At 63.8% G+C, this 22,561-nt stretch overlaps 2 protein-coding genes across 2 annotated transcripts in view; both read right to left on the bottom strand.

Moving 5' to 3' along the window:
- Positions 1 to 8,752, bottom strand: part of LOC104067833 (potassium voltage-gated channel subfamily C member 1) — a 9,934-nt gene extending 1,182 nt beyond the window's left edge. The window contains exons 1-3 of the mRNA XM_054052357.1: positions 8,238 to 8,752; positions 2,402 to 3,362; positions 638 to 893 (exon numbers count right to left, since the gene is read on the bottom strand). Coding sequence (XP_053908332.1) covers positions 638 to 893; positions 2,402 to 3,362; positions 8,238 to 8,750 — 1,730 coding nt within the window. The 5' untranslated portion in view covers positions 8,751 to 8,752. The remainder of the gene's footprint in view (positions 1 to 637; positions 894 to 2,401; positions 3,363 to 8,237) is intronic.
- A 2,021-nt stretch (positions 8,753 to 10,773) lies between these two features.
- On the bottom strand, positions 10,774 to 21,757 carry LOC128849777 (cathepsin D-like). The gene is made up of 9 exons (XM_054052359.1): positions 21,667 to 21,757; positions 19,635 to 19,755; positions 18,393 to 18,516; positions 17,849 to 17,967; positions 16,508 to 16,707; positions 14,641 to 14,763; positions 13,830 to 13,992; positions 13,085 to 13,183; positions 10,774 to 11,041 (listed from the first exon to the last, which is right to left on the bottom strand). Exons 1-9 carry the CDS (start codon positions 21,726 to 21,728, stop codon positions 10,877 to 10,879), a joined length of 1,176 nt encoding a protein of 391 aa, XP_053908334.1. The 5' UTR covers positions 21,729 to 21,757; the 3' UTR covers positions 10,774 to 10,876.
- Positions 21,758 to 22,561: the final 804 nt, after the last annotated feature.

Here is a 22,561-nt window from a genome sequence, read left to right as displayed (position 1 = left end):
GAACCCCCCAGCGCTGGAGGGTCTGTGCAAGCCGAGCCCCCCCCCCCCCAAACTCACCTCCCAGTTTGCCCAGTTCAACCAGTTGGGGGGAGGGGGGGGGGGGGCACCAATGGGGGAGGTCGCATGCGGGGGGGGGGAAGGGAGGGTTGAGGACCCCAAAGGGTGTTGAAGGGGGGGCTCAGGGGGGGACCCCAAGGGATAGTGGGGGTTTCGGGGTGCTAGGGGGGGCAGTCAGGGTGCCATGGGGGGGGTCAGAGTGCTACTGGGGGATCTGGGGGTGCGGGGGGGGGGACATGGGGTGTCAAGAGGGGTGTGGGGGTGTCGAGGAGCCATGGAGGGGATCTGGGGGTGCAGGAGGGGGGGGGACATGAGGGGTGTGGGGGTGTCGAGGTGCCATGGAGGGGATCTGGGGGTGCAGGAGGGGGGGGACATGAGGGGTGTGGGGGTGTCGAGGTGCCATGGAGGGGATCTGGGGGTGCAGGAGGGGGGGGATATGAGGGGTGTGGGGGTGTCGAGGTGCCATGGAGGGGATCTGGGGGTGCAGGAGGGGGGGGATATGAGGGGTGTGGGGGTGTCGAGGAGCCATGGAGGGTATCGGGGGGGGTCTGGAAAAGGGGGGGTCTCCCTCTGCACCCACCTTTCCGCAGGGGCCCCTCGGGGGGGGGGCGCATAGTCGGGGCCCAGTAAGAAACAGGCTCTGTCCCGTCCGCAGCGCTCGCGGCCCCCCCCGCCCCCTCCTGCGGATGTTTGGGGGGGATGTGGGGGGGGGTGGGATTGTGGGGTACCCCCCCCGACTCCTCCTGCTCGTTCTTCGGGGGACACGGGCTGCTCGATGGGGGGACAGTCCTCGTGCGCCAGCGCCGCGCGCCCCGCGTCTCCGTTGGGGCGACCTTCTGGGGGGGGGGGCAGATATTGGGGGCTGGACCCCAACTTGTGGGGCTGAGACCCCCCCACTTGTAGGGCTGAGACCCCCCCTGTATCCCCAAATACCCCCCAAGTCCTTCAAACACCCCAAATATATCCCCTTGACCCTCTCTACCCCCAAATACCCCCTCCAACACCCCAAATATCCCCACAAACTCCTCTGCACCCCCAAATACCGCCAAACACACCAAATATCCCCCCTTGACACTCTGTACCCCCAAATACCCCCTCCAACACCCCAAATATCCCCCCCGCAATCCCCCAAATATCCCCACAAACTCCTCTGCACCCCCAAATACCACCAAACACCCCAAATATCCCCCCCAAATATCCTCTGTACCCCCAAGTCCCCCCATATCCCCCCGAAAAAAACAGTTACCCCCAAATACCCCCTAAATACCCACTCAAACACCCCAAATACCCCCCCGGTAGCCCCAGATACCCCCCCCAAATACCCCCATGTCCCCCCCAAATGCCCCCTGCACCCCCAAAGATCCCTCCTTCCCCCCTCAAATACCCCCAAAACTCCCTCAGATACCCCCACAATGCCCCCCAAATACCCCCCAAACACCTCCAATACCTCTCAAATATCCCCCAAAACATCTCAAATACCCCCCAATTCCCCAAAATACCCCCTTGTACCCCCCCAAATACCCCTCCACCCCCCAAAACGTCTCAAATACCCCCACAATGCCCCCCCAAACACCTCAGATACCCCCCAATGACCCCAAATACCCCCCAAACACCTCCAATACCCCCCAAAACATCTCAAATACCCCCCAATTCCCCAAAATACCCCCTTGTACCCCCAAATGCCCCTCTGTCCCCCTCAAATACCCCCCAAATTCCCTCAGATACCCCCACAATGCCCCCCAAATACCCCTCAAACACCTCAAATACCCCCCGATGACCCCCAAATACCCATCCAAACACCTCCAATACCCCCCAAATATCCCCCAAAACATCTCAAATACCCCCCAATTCCCCAAAATACCCCCTTGTACCCCCCAAATACCCCTCCATCCTCCCAAATCCCCCCCAAAACATCTCAAATACCCCCACAATGCCCCCCAAATACCCCCCGAACACCTCCAATACCCCCCCAATGACCCCAAATACGCATCCAAACACCTCCAATACCTCCAAAATATCCCCCAAATCATCTCAAATACCCCCCAATTCTCCAAAAATACCCCCATGTCCCCCCAAATGCCCCTCTGTCCCCCTCAAATACCCCCAAATTCCTTCAGATACCCCCACAATGCCCCCCAAATACCCCCCAATGACCCCAAATATCCATCCAAACACCTCCAATACCCCCCACATATCCCCCAAAACATCTCAAATACCCCCCAATTCCCCAAAATACCCCCTTGTACCCCCCCAAATACCTCTTCATCCCCCAAAAACGTCTCAAATCCCCCCCAAACGGTCTCCAGTCCCCCCCAAACCCTCATGCCGTGTGGTGGCCACTCACCGGCCCTGTTGATCTCCACCACCTCCTCTTGGGCGAGGGGACATGCGGGCGCCCGCCGGGGGGGTCTTGGGGGGCTGGAGGTGGCCGGGTTGGGGGTCCCCACACCCGGGGGTCCGTATCCAGGAGATCCGGGTTGTGGTGGCCTCGGGATGTGCTTGTTCTTCTTCTTGGGGAGCTTCTGCTTGGCCATGGCCAAGGAGTAGTACATGCCGAAGTTGTTGACGATGACGGGGACGGGCATGGCGATGGTGAGGACACCGGCCAAGGCGCAGAGGGCACCCACCAGCATCCCCGACCACGTCATGGGGTACATGTCGCCGTACCCCAAGGTGGTCATGGTCACCACCGCCCACCAGAAGCCGATGGGGATGTTCTTGAAGTAAGTATGGCGACTGCCGGTCACGTCGTCGGGGTCGGCGCCGATACGCTCGGCGTAGTAGATCATGGTGGCGAAGATCAAGACGCCCAAAGCCAAGAAGATGACGAGGAGGAGGAACTCGTTGGTGCTGGCTCGTAAGGTGTGACCCAGCACCCTCAAACCGACGAAATGCCGCGTCAGCTTGAAGATACGGAGGATACGGACGAAGCGGACGACCCTCAAGAAACCCAAAACGTCTTTGGCCGCCTTGGAGGAGAGGCCCCGCAAGCCCACCTCGAGGTAGAAGGGCAAGATGGCCACGAAGTCGATGATGTTCAAGCTGCTCTTGACGAAGTCCCTCTTGTCCGGGCAAAAGCTGACGCGCATGAGGAACTCGAAGGTGAACCAAACGACGCAGGTGCCCTCCACGTAGGTGAGGAACGGCTCCGTCTCCACCTCCACCGCCACCTGCGTCGCCCCCGTCCCGTTGGCCGTTGGCACCGTCTCCGTCTTATTGATCACCCGGTTGAAGGCTTCGTGGGTCTCCAGGCAGAAGGTGGTGATGGAGATGAGGATGAAGAAGAGGGAGGCGAAGGCCACGTACTGCGAGAAGGGTCGAGTGAGGAAGGGGGGGGCGGGTCACCAAGTGTTGAGGACCCCCCCCAAAGAACCATCAACCCCCCTAAACTCATGTGGAAGAGCCCCCCCATAATGTCCTGAACCCCCAGATAGCGATGGAGGACCAAGCACGGAGGTCCTGAACCCCATAGAGATGTGGGACGCAGGTGTCCCTCCAACCCCTGAACCCCAAAATATCAAGGTTAGGGGGGGGGGGGACACACACACACCCCCCCAGGGGTCCCAACTGCCCCCCCTCGAGGCACCGGGGGAGGTTGTGAGGGGACATTGGGGGGTACGGGGACATTGGGGGGGGCTAAAGGGGACATGGGGGGGGCAGAGGGAATATGGGGGTGTAGACTTGGGGGGGGGGGAAGGTCTGGGGGGGCAGAAGGGGGGGGATATAGACTTAAGGGGGGGCATTTTGGGGACACCGGGGGGAGATGTGAGGGCACAGGGGAGGATGGGGGGACATGGGGGGGGGACACAGGGACATGGGGGGGGGAGGTCTGGGGAGGGGCTTTGGTTTGGGGTCACAGCGGGGGGGGGGGGGGACACGGGGGACACATGGAGGGAGATGATGGGGGGGTGATATGTAGGCCGGGGGGGGGGGACGGGATGGAGTCAGGGGATGGGGGGGATGTAGGCCATGTTGGGGGGGGGGGACACATGGGGGGGGGCACAGAAAAGGGGGGACCCAGGGGATGGGGGGGTGTAGGCCACGCTGGGGGGGTTGGGGACATGGGGGGGACACAGAAAAGGGGGGACACAGGGGATGGGGGGGGATGTAGGCCACGCTGGGGGGGGTGGGGACATGGGGGGGACACAGAAAAGGGGGGGACACAGGGGATGGGGGGGGTTTAAGCCAGGCTGGGGGGGTTGGGGACATTGGGGGGGGAGATGGGGACATGGAGAGGGGTGACGGGGGGGGGGGACGCAGAAAAGAGGGGACCCAGGGGATGGGGGGGTGGGGACATGGGGGGGGACACAGAAAAGGGGGGACCCAGGGGATGGGGGGGGATGTAGGCCACGCTGGGGGGGTTGGGGACATGGGGGGGGACACAAGGGACATTGCAGGGGGGGGAATTGAGGCCAAGCTGGGGGGGTTGGGGACATGGGGGGGGGGGGGTAGAAAAGGGGGGACCCAAGGGATTGGGGGGGGGGATGTAGGACAGGAGCGGGGGGGGGGGACACGGAGAGGGAGGGGGACCCGGGAGAAGGAGGGGGGGGGGGGATGTAGGACAAGGGGGGGGGGGGGATGAGGGGGGGGGGGGGGGGGCACCGCAGTGCGGTCTCTGCTTTCCCCCCCCCCCCATCCCCCCCCCCTCCGGCCCCGCTGCGGCACAATCGGGGCCAAGAGCTGCGGGGGGGGACACGGGGACATTGGGGGGGGGCGATGGGGACATTGGGGGACACCCCCACCCCCCCCATGGCTCCCCTCATCATCCCTTGTCCCTGCAGAACCCCCCCAGTAGTGTCCTCAGGGCCCCCCCCAAACACACACACCCCTCCTTATGGCCCCCCCAAATTGGCCCGCAGTGGCTGCAGCCCCCCAGGAGCCCCCCGAGGCCCTCTTACAGCACTCCCAATACTCTCAGAGCCCCCCAACTCCCTCTCAGAGCCCCCCTAAACCCTCAGAGCCCCCCAAGAGCCCCCCCTAAACCCTCAGAGCCCCCCCTGAGCCGCTCAATACCCTCTCAGAGCCCCCCAAGAGCCCCTCAATCCCCTCTCAGAGCCCTCCAAACCCTCAGAGCCCCCCAAGAGCCGTTCAATCCCCTCTCAGAGCCCCTCCAAACCCTCAGAGCCCCCCAAGAGCCCCTCAATCCCCTCTCAGAGCCCCTCCAAACCCTCAGAGCCCCCCAAGAGCCCCTCAATCCCCTCTCAGAGCCCCTCAAAGCCCCCCAAGAGCCCCTCAATCCCCTCTCAGAGCCCCCCAAGAGCCCCTCAAGACCCCAGTAACCCCCCTATCCCTTCAAAGGCCCCCAAACCCTCTCAGTACCCCCCAAAACCCCTCAAACAGCCCCCAGATGACCTCACAGCCCCCCCAAACCCCTCTAAGAGCCCCTAAACTCCTTCACAGCCCCCACCAAAACGACCTCGCAGCCCCCCCTAAACCTCAGACCCCCCCAAATCCCCTCACAGCCCCATCTAAACCCCCTCATTCCACCTCAGACCCCCCCAAATCCCCTCAGAGACCCCCCCAAACTCCCTCAGAGATGCCCTAATCCCTTCCACCCCCCCGAAATCTCCTCTCAGACCCCTTCAAAGATGTCCTAAACCCCTTCAGTCCTCCTCAAAACTCCTCAGAGATGCTCCAAACCCCCTCAGTTCCCCCCCGAACCCCCTCAGAGGTGCCCTAAACCCCCTCAGATACCCCTCAAACCCCTTCAGAGATCCCCTAAACCCCCTCAGATACCCCTCAAACCCCCTCAGAGATCCCCTAAACCCCCTCAGATATCCCTCAAACCCCTTCAGAGGTGCCCTAAACCCCCTCAGATACCCCTCAAACCCCTCAGAGATGCCCTAAACCCCCTCAGATACCCCTCAAACCCCTCAGAGATCCCCTAAACCCCCTCAGATACCCCTCAAACCCCTTCAGAGATCCCCTAAACCCCCTCAGACCCCCTCAAACATCACCAAAACCCTCTCAGACCCCCTCAGAGCCCTTCAGATGCCCCAACCCCCCTCAGAGATGTCCTAAACGCCCCAAGAACCCTCAAAGATACCCCAATACCCTCCAAACTCTCTCAGAGATGCCCTAAACCCCCTCAGACCCCCCCCAAAACCCCCTCAGATACACCCCAAGTCCCTTCAGAGGTGCCCTAATACCCTTCAAACCCCCTCAGAGGTGCCCTAATACCCTCCAAACCATCTCAGAGATGCCCTAATGCCTTCCAAAACCCCTCAGAGATGTCCTAAACCTCCTCAATCCCTCCTAAAACTCCCTCAGATACCCTCCAAAACCACCCAGAGATGTCCTTAACCCCCACAATCCCCTCCAAACCCCCTCAGGTACCCCGCAACCCCCCTCAGAGATGTCCTAATACCCTCCAAACCCCTCAGAGATGCCCTAAACGTCCTCAATCACACCTGAAACCCCCTCAGATACCCCTCAAAGCCCCTCAGAAATGCCCTATACCCCTGCAGTCCCCCCCAAACGCCTTCAGATACCCTCAAAACCCCTTCAGAGGTGTCCTAACCCCCCTCAATCCCCCCTAAAACCCCCTCAGATCCCCTCCAAACCCCCTCAGATACCTCCAAACCCCTTCAGAGATGCCCTAAACCCCCTCAATCCCCCCTAAAACCCCCTCAGATACCTCCAAACCCCTTCAGAGATGCCCTAAACCCCCTCAACCCCCCTAAAACCCCCTCAGATCCCCTCCAAACCCCCTCAGATACCTCCAAACCCCTTCAGAGATGCCCTAACCCCCCCCAATCCCCCCTAAAACCCCCTCAGATCCCCTCCAAACCCCCTCAGATACCTCCAAACCCCTTCAGAGATTCCTAAACCCCCCTCAGATCCCCTCCAAACCCCCTCAGATCCCCTCCAAACCCCTTCAGAGATGCCCTAACCCCCTTCAATCCCTCCTAAAACCCCCTCAGATCCCCTCCAAACCCCCTCAGATACCTCCAAACCCCTTCAGAGATTCCTAAACGCCCCTCAGCTCCCCTCCAAACCCCCTCAGATACCCTCCAAACCCCTTCAGAGATGCCCTAACCCCCCTCAATCCCCCCTAAAACCCCCTCAGATACCTCCAAACCCCTTCAGAGATGCCCTAAACCCCCTCAATCCTTCCTAAAACCCCCTCAGATCCCCTCCAAACCCCCTCAGATACCCTCAATCCCCCTCAGAGATGTCCTAACCCCCCTCAATCCCTCCTAAAACCCCCTTAGATCCCCTCCAAACTCCCTCAGATACCTCCAAACCCCCTCAGAGATTCCTAAACCCCCCTCAGATCCCCTCCAACCCCCCTCAGATACCTCCAAACCCCTTCAGAGATTCCTAAACGCCCCTCAGCTCCCCTCCAAACCCCCTCAGATACCCTCCAAACCCCTTCAGAGATGCCCTAACCCCCCTCAATCCCCCCTAAAACCCCCTCAGATACCTCCAAACCCCTTCAGAGATGCCCTAAACCCCCTCAATCCTTCCTAAAACCCCCTCAGATCCCCTCCAAACCCCCTCAGATACCCTCAATCCCCCTCAGAGATGTCCTAACCCCCCTCAATCCCTCCTAAAACCCCCTTAGATCCCCTCCAAACTCCCTCAGATACCTCCAAACCCCCTCAGAGATTCCTAAACCCCCCTCAGATCCCCTCCAAACCCACTCAGATACCTCCAAACCCCTTCAGAGATTCCTAAACCCCCCTCAGATCCCCTCCAAACCCCCTCAGATCCCCCCCAAACCCCCCTCAGATACCTCCAAACCCCTTCAGAGATGCCCTAACCCCCCTCAATCCCTCCTAAAACCCCCTCAGATACCTCCGAACCCCTTCAGAGATTCCTAAACCCCCCTCAATCCCTCCTAAAACCCCCTCAGATACCTCCAAACCCCTTCAGAGATGCCCTAACCCCCCTCAATCCCTCCTAAAACCCCCTCAGATCCCCTCCAAACCCCCTCAGATCCCGTCCAAACCCCTTCAGAGATGCCCTAACCCCCCTCAATCCCCCCTAAAACCCCCTCAGATCCCCTCCAAACCCCCTCAGATCCCGTCCAAACCCCTTCAGAGATGCCCTAACCCCCCTCAATCACTCCTAGAACCCCCTCAGATCCCCTCCAAACCCCCTCAGATCCCCTCCAAACCCCCTCAGATCCCTCCAAACCCCTTCATGGATGCCCTAAACCCCCCGCTTCCCCTCACCCTCGCCATCCTGGATGAATAAGGATCCTCAAAGAGCGCCCAGAGCTTGGGTCTCCAGCGCCTCCACCACCCCGCTGGCCTCCCTTCTTCCAGGCACAACCGCTTGGGTTCAGCGGGTTCAGGTGGTCCAGGACCTTCGGGACTCTCGAAGCTGTCCAGAGCCTCCTCGGCGTCGCGGTGCTGCCGGTAATTCATCCAACAACAGGCTTCGACGTCGGTCTCGTCGATGCCCCAGAAAGCCAATTCCTCCTCAAAAAGAGGTCCGCAGACGTCGGCCGGGCAGTGTAGTTTCCCCGTGCGGTAATAATTAAGGACGTAAGCGAAGACGGCGGGATGGCGGTCGAAGAAGAACTCGCCGGCCGAAGGGTCGTAGTCAAAACGGGCGGCGGCGCCCGGTTCGGCCAAACCGGCCAAGCGCGTGCCGGGCAACGTTTGGAGGGTGCTCCGGTACGTCTCGTGCCGAACGCCGCCGACGTTGATCACCACTTTGTCGCGTTCCGCTTGCCAGCCCATAATGGTAAGAGGGACGCGGTGGCCACCGGGAGAGGGATGGAGTTGCCACTGGGAAGGATGGAATGGTCACCAGGAAGGATGGAGGAGCCACTGGGAAGGATGCAGTGGCCACCGGGAAGGATGGAATGGCCACCAAGAAGGCTGCAGTGGCCACCAAGAAGGCTGCAATGGCCACCAAGAAGGATGGAATGGCCACCAAGAAGGATGGAATGGCCACAGGGAAGGATGGAATGGCCACCAAGAAGGATGGAATGGCCACCAAGAAGGATGGAATGGCCACCAAGAAGGATGGAATCACCGATGCAGTTGAGAGGAGGGACGCAGTTGCCAGCGGGAGGGCTGTAGTTGCCAAGAGCGGGGATGCGGTTGCCCCCAGGAGAGCTGCAGTCGACAGCAGGGATGCAGTAGCCACTGCCAAGGATGTAGTTGCCAAGAAGAGGGCTGCGGGGGCCACCGGGAAGGCTGCAGTTATCAGCGGGGGGGATGCAGTCGGCGGCGGAAGGGATGCAGCGGCCACTGGCGAGAACGGAGTGGCCACCGGGAGGGATGCAGTGGCCACTGGCAGGGATATAGTGGCCACCAGGAGGGATGCAGTGGCCACCGGGAGGGCTTTAGCCACTGCCACAACCGCGGTCCCCGGGAGCAGAGAGCGCAGCGGAGCGGCGGCCGCTGCCGCATCCCGGCTACCCCCCACCCCCCGCTTTACGTAAAGCCACGCCCCCTTCTTATAGGTCACGCCCCCATGTGAAGCCACGCCCACTGGTAGACTACTCCGTGGGCGAGGCCACGCCCCCCGCGTGGGTGAGGACACGCCCCCCGAGAGAAGCGTAGCGTTCCCTAGATGGGAAGACCACGCCCCCTGCGTGCGACGCCACGCCCGCTGAGACACGGTGATGTCTTTATACCGTATGGCCACGCCCCCGTGGTCGAAGCCACACCCACTAACCGCGGTGGAGTGTTCCCTATATGGATAACACACGCCCCTCGTTGGCGAAGCCACGCCTACTGAAGGGGGTGTGGTGTTCCCTATGGGCCGGTCACGCCCCCGTATAAGCCACGCCTCCCTTGGGAGTGAAGCCACGCCCCCTGCCCTCTCCCAGGACTCCCAGTTCTGCCCCAGTGCTCTCCCAGTACTCCCAGTTCCCACCCCCCCCATTCTCCCTCACCCCTTCCCCCTGCTCAGTGGGTTACTGGGAGGGACTGGGAGACACTGGGAGCTACCAGGGGAGGAACTGGAGGTACTTGGAGTGAACTGGGAGCTACTGGGGGGGAACTGGGAGGGATAGGAGGGGAACTGGGGGTGCACTGGGAGTTACTAGGGAGGTTCTGGGGGGAATGAGGTGCTACTGGGGGGGGACTGGGGGCTACTGGGGGAGTACTGGGGGGGACTTGGTGCTACTGGGAGGGGACTGGGGAGGTACTGGGGGGAACTGGGGGCTACTGAGGAGTTACAGGGGGGGACTAGGTGTTACTGGGAGGGGACTGGGGGCTACGGGGGAGCTACTGGGAAGGATTAGGGGTTACTGGGAGGGGACTGGGGGCTACTGGGGGGGACTGGGAAGGATTAGGGGTTACTGGGAGGGGACTGGGGGCTATGGGGGGGGTACTGGGATAGACTGGGAAGGATTAGGGGTTACTGGAGGGGACTGGGAGCTATGGAGGAGGTGCTGGGATAGACTGGGAAGGATTAGGGGTTACTGTGAGGGGACTGGGGGCTACGGGGGGGTACTGGGATGGACTGGGAAGGATTAAGGGTTACTGGGAGGGGACTGGGGGCTACTGGGGGGGACTGGGAAGGATTAGGGGTTACTGGGAAGGGACTGGGGGCTATGGGGGGGTACTGGGATGGACTGGGAAGGATTAGGGGTTACTGGGAGGGGACTGGGGGCTATGGGGGGGTACTGGGAAGGACTGGGAAGGACTAGGTGTTACTGGGAGCTACTGGGAGGCACTGGGGGGGGGGGGGAAATGCCCCCCCAGGAGTAACCGGGACCAGGAGCCCCCAAACAGTGTCTTTATTGGAGCCCCCCCCAAAAAAGAGGGCACAGGGTGTGTGTCCCCCCCCATATTCTGGCATTTGGGGGGGGCTGAGGGGACCCCAATATTTGGGGGGGGTCCCGGGGGGGTCAGGACTTGCTGCGCGCCAGACCCACGCGGTTGTGGTCGCGGTCGAAGACGGAGAAGAACCGCGTGAGGAAAACGTCCCCGAGAATCCAGAGGGGTCCGGCGGGGGGGGGCACATCCATAGCCATGAACCCACTGATGCAGGTGGGGGACCTCTCCTGCCCCACCTGGGGACATGGGGGACCCCCCCGTCACACCTGGGGACATGGGGACTCCCCCCCGGCACACCTCGGGACATGGGGGACCCCCCCATACACATGGGGGACCCCTCTGGCACACCTGGGGACATGGGGGACCCCCCCCCATACACCTGGGGGACCCCCCCGGCACACCTGGGGACATGGGGACCCCCCCACAACACACCTGGGGACATGGGGGACCCCCCATACACATGGGGACATGGGGGACCCCCCCATCACACACACCTGGGGACATGGGGGACCCCCCCCATACAACTGGGGGACCCCCCCATCACACCTGGGGACATGGGGACCCCCCCATACACGTGGGGACATGGGGGACCACACACCACACCTCGGGACATGGGGGACCCCCCCGGCACACCTGGGGACAGGGGGGACCCCCCACACCACACCTGGGGACAGGGACAGGGGGACCCCCCCGTCACACCCGGGGACAGGGACATGGGGGACCCCCCCGCCACACCCGGGGACATGGGGGGACCCCCATACACCTGGGGACATGGGGACAGGGACATGGGGGGGCATATGGGGACATAGGGGGGACATGGGGGGTCGGGGGGGACATGGGGGGGGAGGGGGGTGACATGGGGGGCACATGGGGGGAAATGGGGGGACATGGGGGTGACAGGGGGGGACAGGGGGGGACAGGGGGGGACATGAGGTGACAGGGGGTGATGGGGGGACATGGGGGGGACAGGGAGGGGACAGGGAGGGGACATGGGGGTGACATGGGGGGGACATGGGGGACGGGGGGGTGACAGGGGGTGACATGGGGGGACATGGGGGGGACATGGGGGGGACATGGGGGACGGGGGGGTGACAGGGGGGGACATGGGGGGGACATGGGGGGGACGAGGGGTGACGGGGACATGGGGGGACATGGGGGGACATGGGGGGGGGGGGGGTGACAGGGGGGACATGGGGGGACGGGGGGTGACAGGGGGGACAGGGGGGGACATGAGGTGACAGGGGGTGATGGGGGGACATGGGGGGGACATGGGGGGGACATGGGGGGGACATGGGGGGGGACATGAGGTGATGGGGGATGACATGGGGGGACATGGGGGACATGGGGGGCACATGGGGGGACATGGGGGTGACAGAGGGTGACGGGGGGGACATGGGGGGACATGGGGTGACGGGGGGGACATGAGGTGACAGGGGGACATGGGGGGGACAGGGAGGGACATGGGGTGACGGGGGGGATGGGGGGGACATGGGGGGGACAGGGAGGGGACAGGGAGGGGACATGGGGGTGACATGGGGGAACATGAGGTGACGGGGGTGACAGGGGGGACGGGGGGGGGACATGGGGGGGACGGGGGGGGACAGGGGGGTGACGGGGGGACAGAGGGGGACATGAGGTGACGGGGGGGGACATGGGGGGACGGGGGGGATAGGGGGGGACATGGGGGGACATGGGGGGGACATGGGGGGGACATGAGGTGACAGGGGGTGATGGGGGGACATGGGGGGGACATGAGGTGACGGGGGGGACAGGGTTGACATGGGGGGGACATGAGGTGACGGGGGGGACAGGGTTGACATGGGGGTGACAGGGGGTAATGGGGGGGGACATGGGGGTGACATGAGGGGACAGAGGGGGACGGGGGGGACATGAGGTGACGGAGGGACATGGGGGGGGACATGGGATGACATGGGGGGACAGGGGGGACATGGGCGGGACATGGGGGGGGACATGAGGTGATGGGGGGTGACATGGGGGGACATGAGGTGACAGGGGGTGATGGGGGGACATGGGGGGGACATGGGGGGGACATGAGGTGACGGGGGGGACAGGGGTGACAGGGGGTGATGGGGGGACATGGAGGTGACGGGGGGGGGATGGGGTTGACATGGGGGGACATGGGGGGACAGGGGGGGACAGGGGGGGACAGGGTTGACAGGGGGTGACATGGGGGACATGGGGGGACAGGGAGGGGACATGGGGGGACATGGGGGTGACAGGGGGTGACAGGGGGTGACAGGAGGCCCGCGGTGCCCCACCTGCAGCACGTACTCCTCAGGGCTGAGGGTGAAGTCGCGGCCCTCCATGACGAAGGTGACGTTGGGCATCGTTGTGATGTTGGCGCAGTCCAACAGGTACTGAAGGGGGGGGGGAATGCAGTGAGCACCCAGAGTTTGGGGTGCCCCCCCCCAAAAAAAAAACCCCAATTCCAGACCCTAAAGGGCTTTGGGAGTCCCAATGGCCCAATAAAAAGGGGTTCTAAAAGTTCTGGTGGCCCCCACACAAAAAAAAGGGGTACAGATATTGGGGTGCCCCCCCCCAAATGGGGTCTGGGGGTCCCAATGCTTCCCCCAAAAGGGACTTAAGTGCTCCCCCACCCACACAAACGGGTTTGGGGGTCCCGGTGCCCCCCAAAAAGGGGGTCCCAGAGGTTTTGGGGCCTCCCCCCACCGAAAAAAGGGGTTCGAGATATTGGGGTGACCCCAAAGAAAGGGGTCTGGGGGTCCCTACCTGCCCTCCCCAGGGCCTGAGTGCCCCCCCACCCACAGAAAAGGGTTTGGGGGTACCGGTGCCCCCCAAAAAAAGGGGTCCTAGAAGTTCTGGTGCCCCCCCACCCCAAAAAGGAGTTCTAAGTATTGGGGTGCCCCCCCACAAAGGGGTTTGGGAGTCCCAGTGCCCCCCCAAAAAAGGGGGTCCCAGTGGTTTTGGTGCCCAGCCAACCCAATAAAGGGGTTCCAGACATTGGGGTGCCCACCCCCCCAAATAGAGTGTGGGGGTCCGTACCTGCCCCCCCGGCATGTGGGTGCCCCCCAAAATCTGCTGCAGTGCCTCCACCTCCTCTGAGGGGCCGGTGACGAGCGACGTCCCCGTGTCCACGATGGCCTCGCAGCCCCCCCGGCACAAAGTGGGGGCACGGCACCCCAATGCTCCCCCATCCACCGACAGCCTGGGGGGGGCAGGAAGGCATTGGGGGGAGGATTTGGGGGGGTCAGAGGGGATTTTGAGGGGATCAGGAGGGGATTGGGGGGGTCAGGAGGAGATTTGGGGGGGCAGGAGGGGATTGGGGGAGGATTTGGGGGGTCAGAGGGGATTTGGGGGGGTCAGGAGGAGATTGGGGGAGGATTTGGGGGGTCAGAGGGGATTTGGGGGGGTCAGGAGGAGATATGGGAGAGTTTGGGGGTGTCAGGAGGGGATTTGGGGGATCGGGAGGGGATTTGGGAGAGTTTGGGGGTGTCAGGAGGGGATTTGGGGGGTCAGGAGGGGATTGGGGAGGATTTGGGGCGGTCAGAGGGGATTTGGGGGGTCAGGAGGAGATATGGGAGAGTTTGGGGGTGTCAGGAGGGGATTGGGTAAGGATTTGGGGGGGTCAGGAGGGGATTTGGGGGTGTCAGGAGGGGATTGGGTAAGGATTTGGGGGGGTCAGAGGGCATTTGGGGGGTCAGGAGGGGATTTGGGAGAGTTTGGGGGAGTCAGAGGGGATTTGGGGGGTCAGGAGGAGATTTGGGGGGGCAGGAGGAGATTTGGGAGAGTTTGGGGGGTTCAGGGGGAGATTTGGGGGGGTCAGGGTGGGTTTCGGGGTGCCGGGGGGTCTCACCTCTCCACGTGCACCTGCCAGTACCCGCGGCGCGAGACGGGGATGTAGTGCAGAGGTCCCTCGAAGAGATCTTCGTCGATGCCCCCGAAAATCAGCTGCCCCCCATCGCCCTCCGACGCCCCGCTGCACCCCAAAACATCAGCGGGGGCTGGGAGGGCCCGGGGGGGGTCCCAGGGGGGGTTTGGGGGTCCCAGGGGGATTTGGGGGATCCCAAGGGGGTGTTTGGGGGTCTCAGGGGGATTTGGGGGATCCCAAGGGGGATGTTTGGGTGTCTCAGGGGGATTCTGGGGGTCTGAGGGGGATTTGGGGGATCCCAAGAGAGTGTTTGGGGGTCACAGGGGGATTTGGGGGATCCCAAGGGGGTGTTTGGGGGTCTCAGGTGGATTTGGGGGATCCCAAGAGGGCGTTTGGGGGTCTCAGAGGGATTTGGGGGATCCCAAGGGGGTGTTTGGGGGTCTCAGAGGGATTTGGGGGATCCCAAATGGGTGTTTGGGGGTCTCGGGGGAATTTGGGGGATCCCAAGGGGGTGTTTGGGGGTCTCAGGGGGATTTGGGGGATCCCAAGAGGGTCTTTGGGGGTCTCAGGGGGGATTTGGGGGATCCCAAGGGGGTGTTTGGGGGTCTCAGGGGGGATTTGGGGGATCCCAAGGGGGTCTTTGGGGGTCTCAGGGGGATTTGGGGGATCCCAAGAGGATCTTTGGGGGTCTCGGGGGGATTTGGGGGATCCCAAGAGGGCGTTTGGGGGTCTCGGGGGGATTTGGGGGATCCCAAGAGGGCGTTTGGGGGTCTCAGGGGGATTTGGGGGATCCCAAGGGGGTGTTTGGAGGTCTCGGGGGAATTTGGGGGATCCCAAGGGGGTGTTTGGGGGTCTCAGGGGGATTTGGGGGATCCCAAGGGGGTCTTTGGGGGTCTCGGGGGAATTTGGGGGATCCCAAGGGGGTCTTTGGGGGTCTCGGGGGAATTTGGGGGATCCCAAGGGGGTCTTTGGGGGTCTCAGGGGGATTTGGGGGATCCCAAGAGGGCATTTGGGGGTCTCGGGGGGATTTGGGGGATCCCAAGAGGGTCTTTGGGGGTCTCAGGAGGGTCCATGGGGGCGTTGGGTGGGGATGGTTGGAGGGTCCATGGGGGGCGTTGGGTGGGGATGGTTGGAGGGTCCATGGGGGGCGTTGGGTGGGGATGGTTGGAGGGTCCATGGGGGCGTTGGGTGGGGATGGTTGAGGGTCCATGGGGGGCGTTGGGTGGTGATGGTTGGGGGGTCCATGTTGGGTGTTGGGTGGGGATGGTTGGAGGGTCCATGGGGGTCTCAGGGGATGGTTGGAGGGTCCATGGGGGCGTTGGGTGGGGATGGTTGGAGGGTCCATGTTGGGCGTTGGGTGGGGATGGTTGGAGGGTCCATGGGGGGCGTTGGGTGGGGATGGTTGGAGGGTCCATGGGGGGCGTTGGGTGGGGATGGTTGGAGGGTCCATGGGGGTCTCAGGGGATGGTTGGAGGGTCCATGGGGGCGTTGGGTGGGGATGGTTGGAGGGTCCATGGGGGCGTTGGGTGGGGATGGTTGGAGGGTCCATGTTGGGTGTTGGGTGGGGATGGTTGGAGGGTCCATGGGGGTCTCAGGGGATGGTTGGAGGGTCCATGTTGGGCGTTGGGTGGGGATGGTTGGAGGGTCCATGGGGGGCGTTGGGTGGTGATGGTTGGGGGGTCCATGGGGGGCGTTGGGTGGGGATGGTTGGAGGGTCCATGGGGGCGTTGGGTGGGGATGGTTGGAGGGTCCATGGGGGGCGTTGGGTGGGGATGGTTGGAGGGTCCATGTTGGGCGTTGGGTGGGATCATTGGGAGGCTGTTGGGATGCTTTTTGGGGTTCCCTCACCCACCTGCGCAGGTGGAAGGAGAAGACGTTGTTGGTGAAGAGCCCTTGATCCATCATGGAGTCAAAGACGGGGCGCGCGGGGCCGGCGGCGACGTCGGGGAACGCCAACCCCAGGACGCCATCGAAGCGCGCGGCGGCGAAGGCGAAGCCCGGCAGCTCCACCGCCTCCGCGAAGATCTGCGCCGGCACCGACACGTTGGACACCTGCGAGCGGAGGACACGGGGTGGCACCCGGGGACCCCAACACCCCAATATCCCCACCCGGGGACCCCAACACCCCAATATCCCAACCTGGAGACCTCAACGCCCCAATATCCCCACCTGGGGACCCCAACACCCCAATACCCCACTTGGGGACCACCAACGCCTCAATATCCCAACCTGGAGATCCCCAACACCCCAATATCTCCACTTGGGGACCCCCAACGCCCCAATATCCCCACCTGGAGATCCCCAACGCCCCAATATCCCCACCTGGAGACCACCAACGCTCCAATATCCCCATTTGGGGACCACCAGCACCCCAATATCCCCATTTAGGGACCTCAATGCCCCAATATCCCCACTTGGGGACCCTCAACGCCCCAATATCCCCACCTGGAGATCCCCAATGCCCCAATATCTCCACTTGGGGACCACCAACGCCCCAATACCCCCACTTGGGGACCCCCAACACCCCAATACCCCCACCTGGAGATCTCCAATGCCCCAATATCCCCACTTGGGGACCACCAGCGCCCCAATATCCCCATTTAGAGACCTCAACGCCCCAATATCTCCACTTGGGGACCCTCAACGCCCCAATATCCCCACCTGGAGATCCCCAATGCCCCAATATCCCCACCTGGAGATCCCCAATGCCCCAATATCTCCACTTGGGGACCACCAACGCCCCAATACCCCCACTTGGGGACCCCCAACACCCCAATACCCCCACCTGGAGATCTCCAATGCCCCAATATCCCCACTTGGGGACCACCAGCGCCCCAATATCCCCATTTAGAGACCTCAACGCCCCAATATCTCCACTTGGGGACCTCAATGCCCCAATATCTCCACTTGGGGACCCCAACACCCCAATATCCCCACTTGGGGACCCCCAACGCCTCAATATCTCCACCTGGAGATCTCCAATGCCCCAATATCCCCACTTGGGGACCCCCAATGCCCCAATATCTCCACCTGGAGACACCCAACACCCCAATATCCCCACTTGGAGATCTCCAACGCCGCAATATCCCCACCCAGGGACCCCATATCCACCCGGGGTCCCCCAAACCCCCCACCTTACGACCCCAATATCCACCCCGGGACCCCCGAACCCCCCCCCGGGTCCCCCCCTCACCCTGAGGATGTCCACGCTGAGGAAGCCGCTCAGGCTGCCGCTGCCGTAGCTGATGGCGAACCTGGTGCCGTTGGGGCGGTGGGTGAGGGACAGGGTGGAACGGTACCGGCGGTGCAGCCCTGGCGGGGGACACACCGGGGGTCACGGAGCACCCCGGAGCCCCCCAGACCACGCCCATTCTGGCCCACGCCCCGCCCCGTATCCTCCAGGCCACGCCCATCTAAAGCAAACCACGCTGCTCTCAGGGCCACGCCTCCCTCTGTCACGCCACGCCCCTATATAATCCAGGCCACGCCCCCGGGTTTATCAAGGCCTTTGCGCCTCTACGCCAAGCCACGCCCCCTCCGCCTCAAGCCACGCCCCCAAAGCAGACCCATCCGCTCACCCCAAGCCACTCCCCCTCGCCCCCGCCGCTCTCTCTAAGCCCCGCCCCCTCGCTCCTTTGAGAGCGGGCCCTGCCCCCCCACCCTCTAAGCCCCTCCCATCCCAAGTCCCGCCCCTGTCCCCAGGCCCCGCCCCGCCCTATATAAGCCCCGCCCCTCACAGCAGGCGAGGTAGATCCAGCAGCAGCGCGACGAGGGCACCCAGAGGTCCGCGGAGCCCGTGTCGAACACGACGTCGAAGCGCTGAGGGGGCGTTCCCAGAGCGATCGACCCGTAGAACTGAGCCTGGGGGGGGCAGGGGGGGGGACACGGACCCATGGCGTGACCCACAGAGCCATAGAGGGACCCGTAGAGGGACCCCCAGAGCCATAGCGGGACCCCCAGAGCCACCCCCAGAGCCATAGATGGACCCCCAGAGCCATAGAGGGGCCCATAGAGGGACCCCCAGAGCCATAGCGGGACCCCCAGAGCCACCCCCAGAGCCATAGAGAGACCCCCAGAGCCATAGAGGGGCCCTCAGAGCCATAGAGGGGGCCATAGAGAGACCCCCAGAGCCATAGAGAGACCCCCAGACCCATAGCGGGACCCCCAGACCCATAGCGGGACCCCCAGAGCCACCCCCAGAGCCATAGAGAGACCCCCAGAGCCATAGAGAGACCCCCCAGAGCCATAGAGGGGCCCTCAGAGCCATAGAGGGGCCCATAGAGGGACCCCCAGAGCCATAGAGGGGCCCTCAGAGCCACCCCCAGAGCCATAGAGAGACCCCCAGAGCCATAGAGGGGCCCTCAGAGCCATAGAGGGGCCCATAGAGGGACCCCCCCAGAGCCATAGAGAGACCCCCAGACCCATAGCGGGACCCCCAGAGCCACCCCCAGAGCCATAGATGGACCACCAGAGCCATAGAGGGGCCCTCAGACCCATAGCGGGACCCCCCAGAGCCATAGAGGGACCCATAGAGGGACCCCCAGAGCCACCCCCAGGCCCACAGAGGGACCCATAGCGGGGCCCCAAGAGCCATAGAGGGACCCCCAGAGCCAGAGAGGGACCCATAGAGGGACCCCCAGAGCCAGCCCAGACCCATAGAGCCACCAGAACCCATAGTGAGACCCCCAGACCCATAGAGAGCCACCCTGGACCCATAGTGGGACCCATAGTGGGACCCATAGTGAACCACCCTGGACCCATAGTGGGACCCATAGTGGGACCCATAGTGAACCACCCGGGACCTATAGAGAACCACCCGGGACCCATAGTGGGACCCATAGAGAGCCACCCGGGACCCATAGTGGGACCCATAGTGGGACCCATAGTGGGACCCATAGTGGGACCCATAGAGAGCCACCCGGGATCCATAGTGGGACCCATAGCGGGACCCATAGCGGGACCTGAGCCCCCCAACTCACATCCATGTAGTTGCGGAGCCTCGTGGGTGCTGCTGCTCCCCCCGCCCTACTGCGGGCTCGGGGGCCCCCAGAGTCCCCCCAGAACTTGGGGGGCACCCATGGCCCCCTCTCCAAGGGGATGCTGTGGGGGGGACACGTGGTTAATTAGGGGATAGCGCTTACGAGCAGACGGCGCTAACGATTAGGGTGTCCCCAAAGTGTGGGTCCCCATGGGTGGGGGGCACCCTTGGACCCCACCACACAAGGAGCCTATAGGGCTTAATGAGGTTAATTATAGCTTAATGAGGTTAATTAGCTTAGTGAGGTTCATCAGCTTAATGAGGTTAATGAGGTTGCGAGGGGATGCTTGGAGAGGGGAACCCAGGGGCCTCCTGGGGGGGAGATGGGGGTTAATGAGCTTAATGAGAGCTTGATGAGCTTAGCGAGTGGTTAATGAGGTTAACGAGCTTAACGAGCTCAGCGAGTGGTTAATGACGGTAAAGGGAGGGGGTGCCCAGGGCCACCCCATGGGCCCAGGCTGCTAACGAGACTAACGAGACTAACGAGGCTAACGAGGTGGGTAGGGTAATGAGCTTAATGAGCGGATGGGGTTAATGAGATAACGACGTTAATGAGGTGGGGAGGGGAGGTGGGGTAGCGAGGGTAAAGTTAACCAAGTTAATCGTCTTAATGATGCTAATGAGGGGGGGGTCTCCAACCTTCCTTTCCCCCCCCCCTATAGTTAGTGAGGTTGGGGGGCACCGAGGGGCCCCAAAAGGGGCCAAATCCCCCCAAAAAACTTTGGGGGGGGACCCAGAAATCCAACTCCCCCCCTCAAAACCCCGGGGGGGGACCCAGAAATCCAACCCCCCCCCCACCCCAAAACCCCGGGACCCCCCTGCCCTATTGCCCCCCAAATTCACGTGCACCCCCCCCTTCTCCCAGCCCCCTGGGACACCCCCCCGCCCCCTCCAGGACACCCCCAGGGACCCTTTGGATCCCCTGTCACCCCCCAGGACCCCTCCCCTGAGCCCCCCGTGTCCCTGTGTCGTGTGTGTCCCCCCCCCAGGACACCCCAAAGGACATCAACTTGTCCCATCCTGCCCCCCCCCCCCCCCCAAGAGACTCATAGGACACCACCCCCCCCCCGCCCCCCCCGCCAGGATCCCCTTGGGATCCTCTGTCACCCTCCAGGACACCCCCCCCCCCGCCGCCACCCCCCCGTCCAGGACACCCCAAAGTACATCTTGCCCCCAAACACCCCCCCCCCCCCAGCCAGGAGACCCCCTTGAACCCCTCTGTCCTTCCAGAATCCCATTGGGACTCCACTGCCCCCCCCACAACCCCCCCGGGATCCGCCTGGGAATCCCCCTCCCCTCTGACCCCCCCTCCGGGATCCCCCTGGGAATCCCTCTGCCCCCCCCTCCCTGGGATCCCCCTGGGAATCCCCCCCCTCCTCCCCTCTGCCTCCATTCCCGGGGTCCCCCTGGGAATCCCCCCCCCCCCCGGGATCCCTTTGGGAATTCCCCTCCCCTCTGCCCCCTCCCTCCCGGGATCCCCCCTGGGAATCCCCCTCCCCTCTACCCCCCCCCCCCCTCCCGGGATCCCCCTGGGAATCCCCCTCCCTCCCCTCTGTCCCCCCCCCCCCGGGATCCCCCTGGGAATCCCCCTCCCCTCCTCTCTGCCCCCCCCCCTCCCGGGATCCCCCTGGGAATCCCCCTCCCCTCTGCCCCCCCCCTCCCGGAATCCCCCTGGGAATCCCCCTCCCCTCTGCCCCCCCCCCTCCCGGAATCCCCCTGGGAATCCCCCTCCCCTCCCCTCTGCCCCCATTCCCGGGGTCCCCCTGGGAATCCCCCCCCCTCCCGGGATCCCCCTGGGAATCCCCCTCCCCTCTGCCCCCCCTCCCCCCGGGATCCCCCTGGGAATCCCCCTCCCTCCCCTCTGCCCCCTCCCTCCCCCCCGGGATCCCCCTGGGAATCCCCCCCTCCCCTGAGCCCCCTCTCTCCCTGCCCCCCCCAGGACACCCCAAGGGCCATTGGGGACCCCCCCTCACCGCAGGACGGCTCCGGCCGCAGCCACGAGCAGCACGAGGCTCCCGAGCACGGCCCCCCCCATCTCAGCTGTGTCCCCTCCCCGTCCCGAGCGCGTGGGGGAACCCCCTTAAGCCCCGCCCCCCTCGGGGAAACCCCTTTAAACCACGCCCCCCTTTCTTCCCACCATCCCCGGGATTGGCTGCGGCCGCTCCCCTGTAGCCACGCCCCCTTTGGCTGCAAGCCAAACCACGCCCACTTCTTAGTCCCGCTCTCCTTATTTGGGCTGCGGCCACGCCCCCTCCCTCCTGATTGGCTGCCGCTCGCTGTCCCCGCCCCTTTCTCCGCCCACGTGGCTCAAAAGGCGCGCCCGTGACTCCACCCCCCCCCCTTCCCGCCCCATAGATTCGGGGGGCTGTGAAGCACCTTTATTACCCGCTGTGCCGGGGGGGGGGGTCGGACGGATGCGGGGCCCCCCCCGGCCCCACACTTGGGGGGTGGAGTGTGTGTATGGGGGGGGCGGATGGATTTGGCGCTGCCCCATAACCCCCCCCCCCCCCCCATGGTGATGGGGAGGATGTGGGGCTGCCCCATAGCCCCCCCCTTTGGTGATGGGGAAGATGTGGGGCTGCCCCATAGCCCCCCCCTTGGTGATGGGGAGGATGTGGGGCAGCCCCACCGTGGTGATAGGGAGGATGTGGGGCTGCCCCATAGCCCCCCATTTGGTGATAGGGAGGATGTGGGGCTGCCCCATAGCCCCCCCCGTGGTGATAGGGAGGATGTGGGGCTGCCCCATAGCCCCCCATTTGGTGATGGGGAGGATGTGGGGCTGCCCCATAGCCCCCCTTGCTGTGGGGCTGAGCCCAGGCACTGTGAAATGGGGCTGAGGTTGGGGGGGGAGGAAGATGTGGGGCTGCC

Source organism: Cuculus canorus, chromosome 33 (assembly GCF_017976375.1).
Source record: "Cuculus canorus isolate bCucCan1 chromosome 33, bCucCan1.pri, whole genome shotgun sequence".
In the NCBI taxonomy this organism is placed as follows: domain Eukaryota; kingdom Metazoa; phylum Chordata; class Aves; order Cuculiformes; family Cuculidae; genus Cuculus; species Cuculus canorus.
The sequence above is the reverse complement of the archived record's forward strand: the minus strand, read 5'-3'. Positions and strand labels throughout refer to the sequence as shown.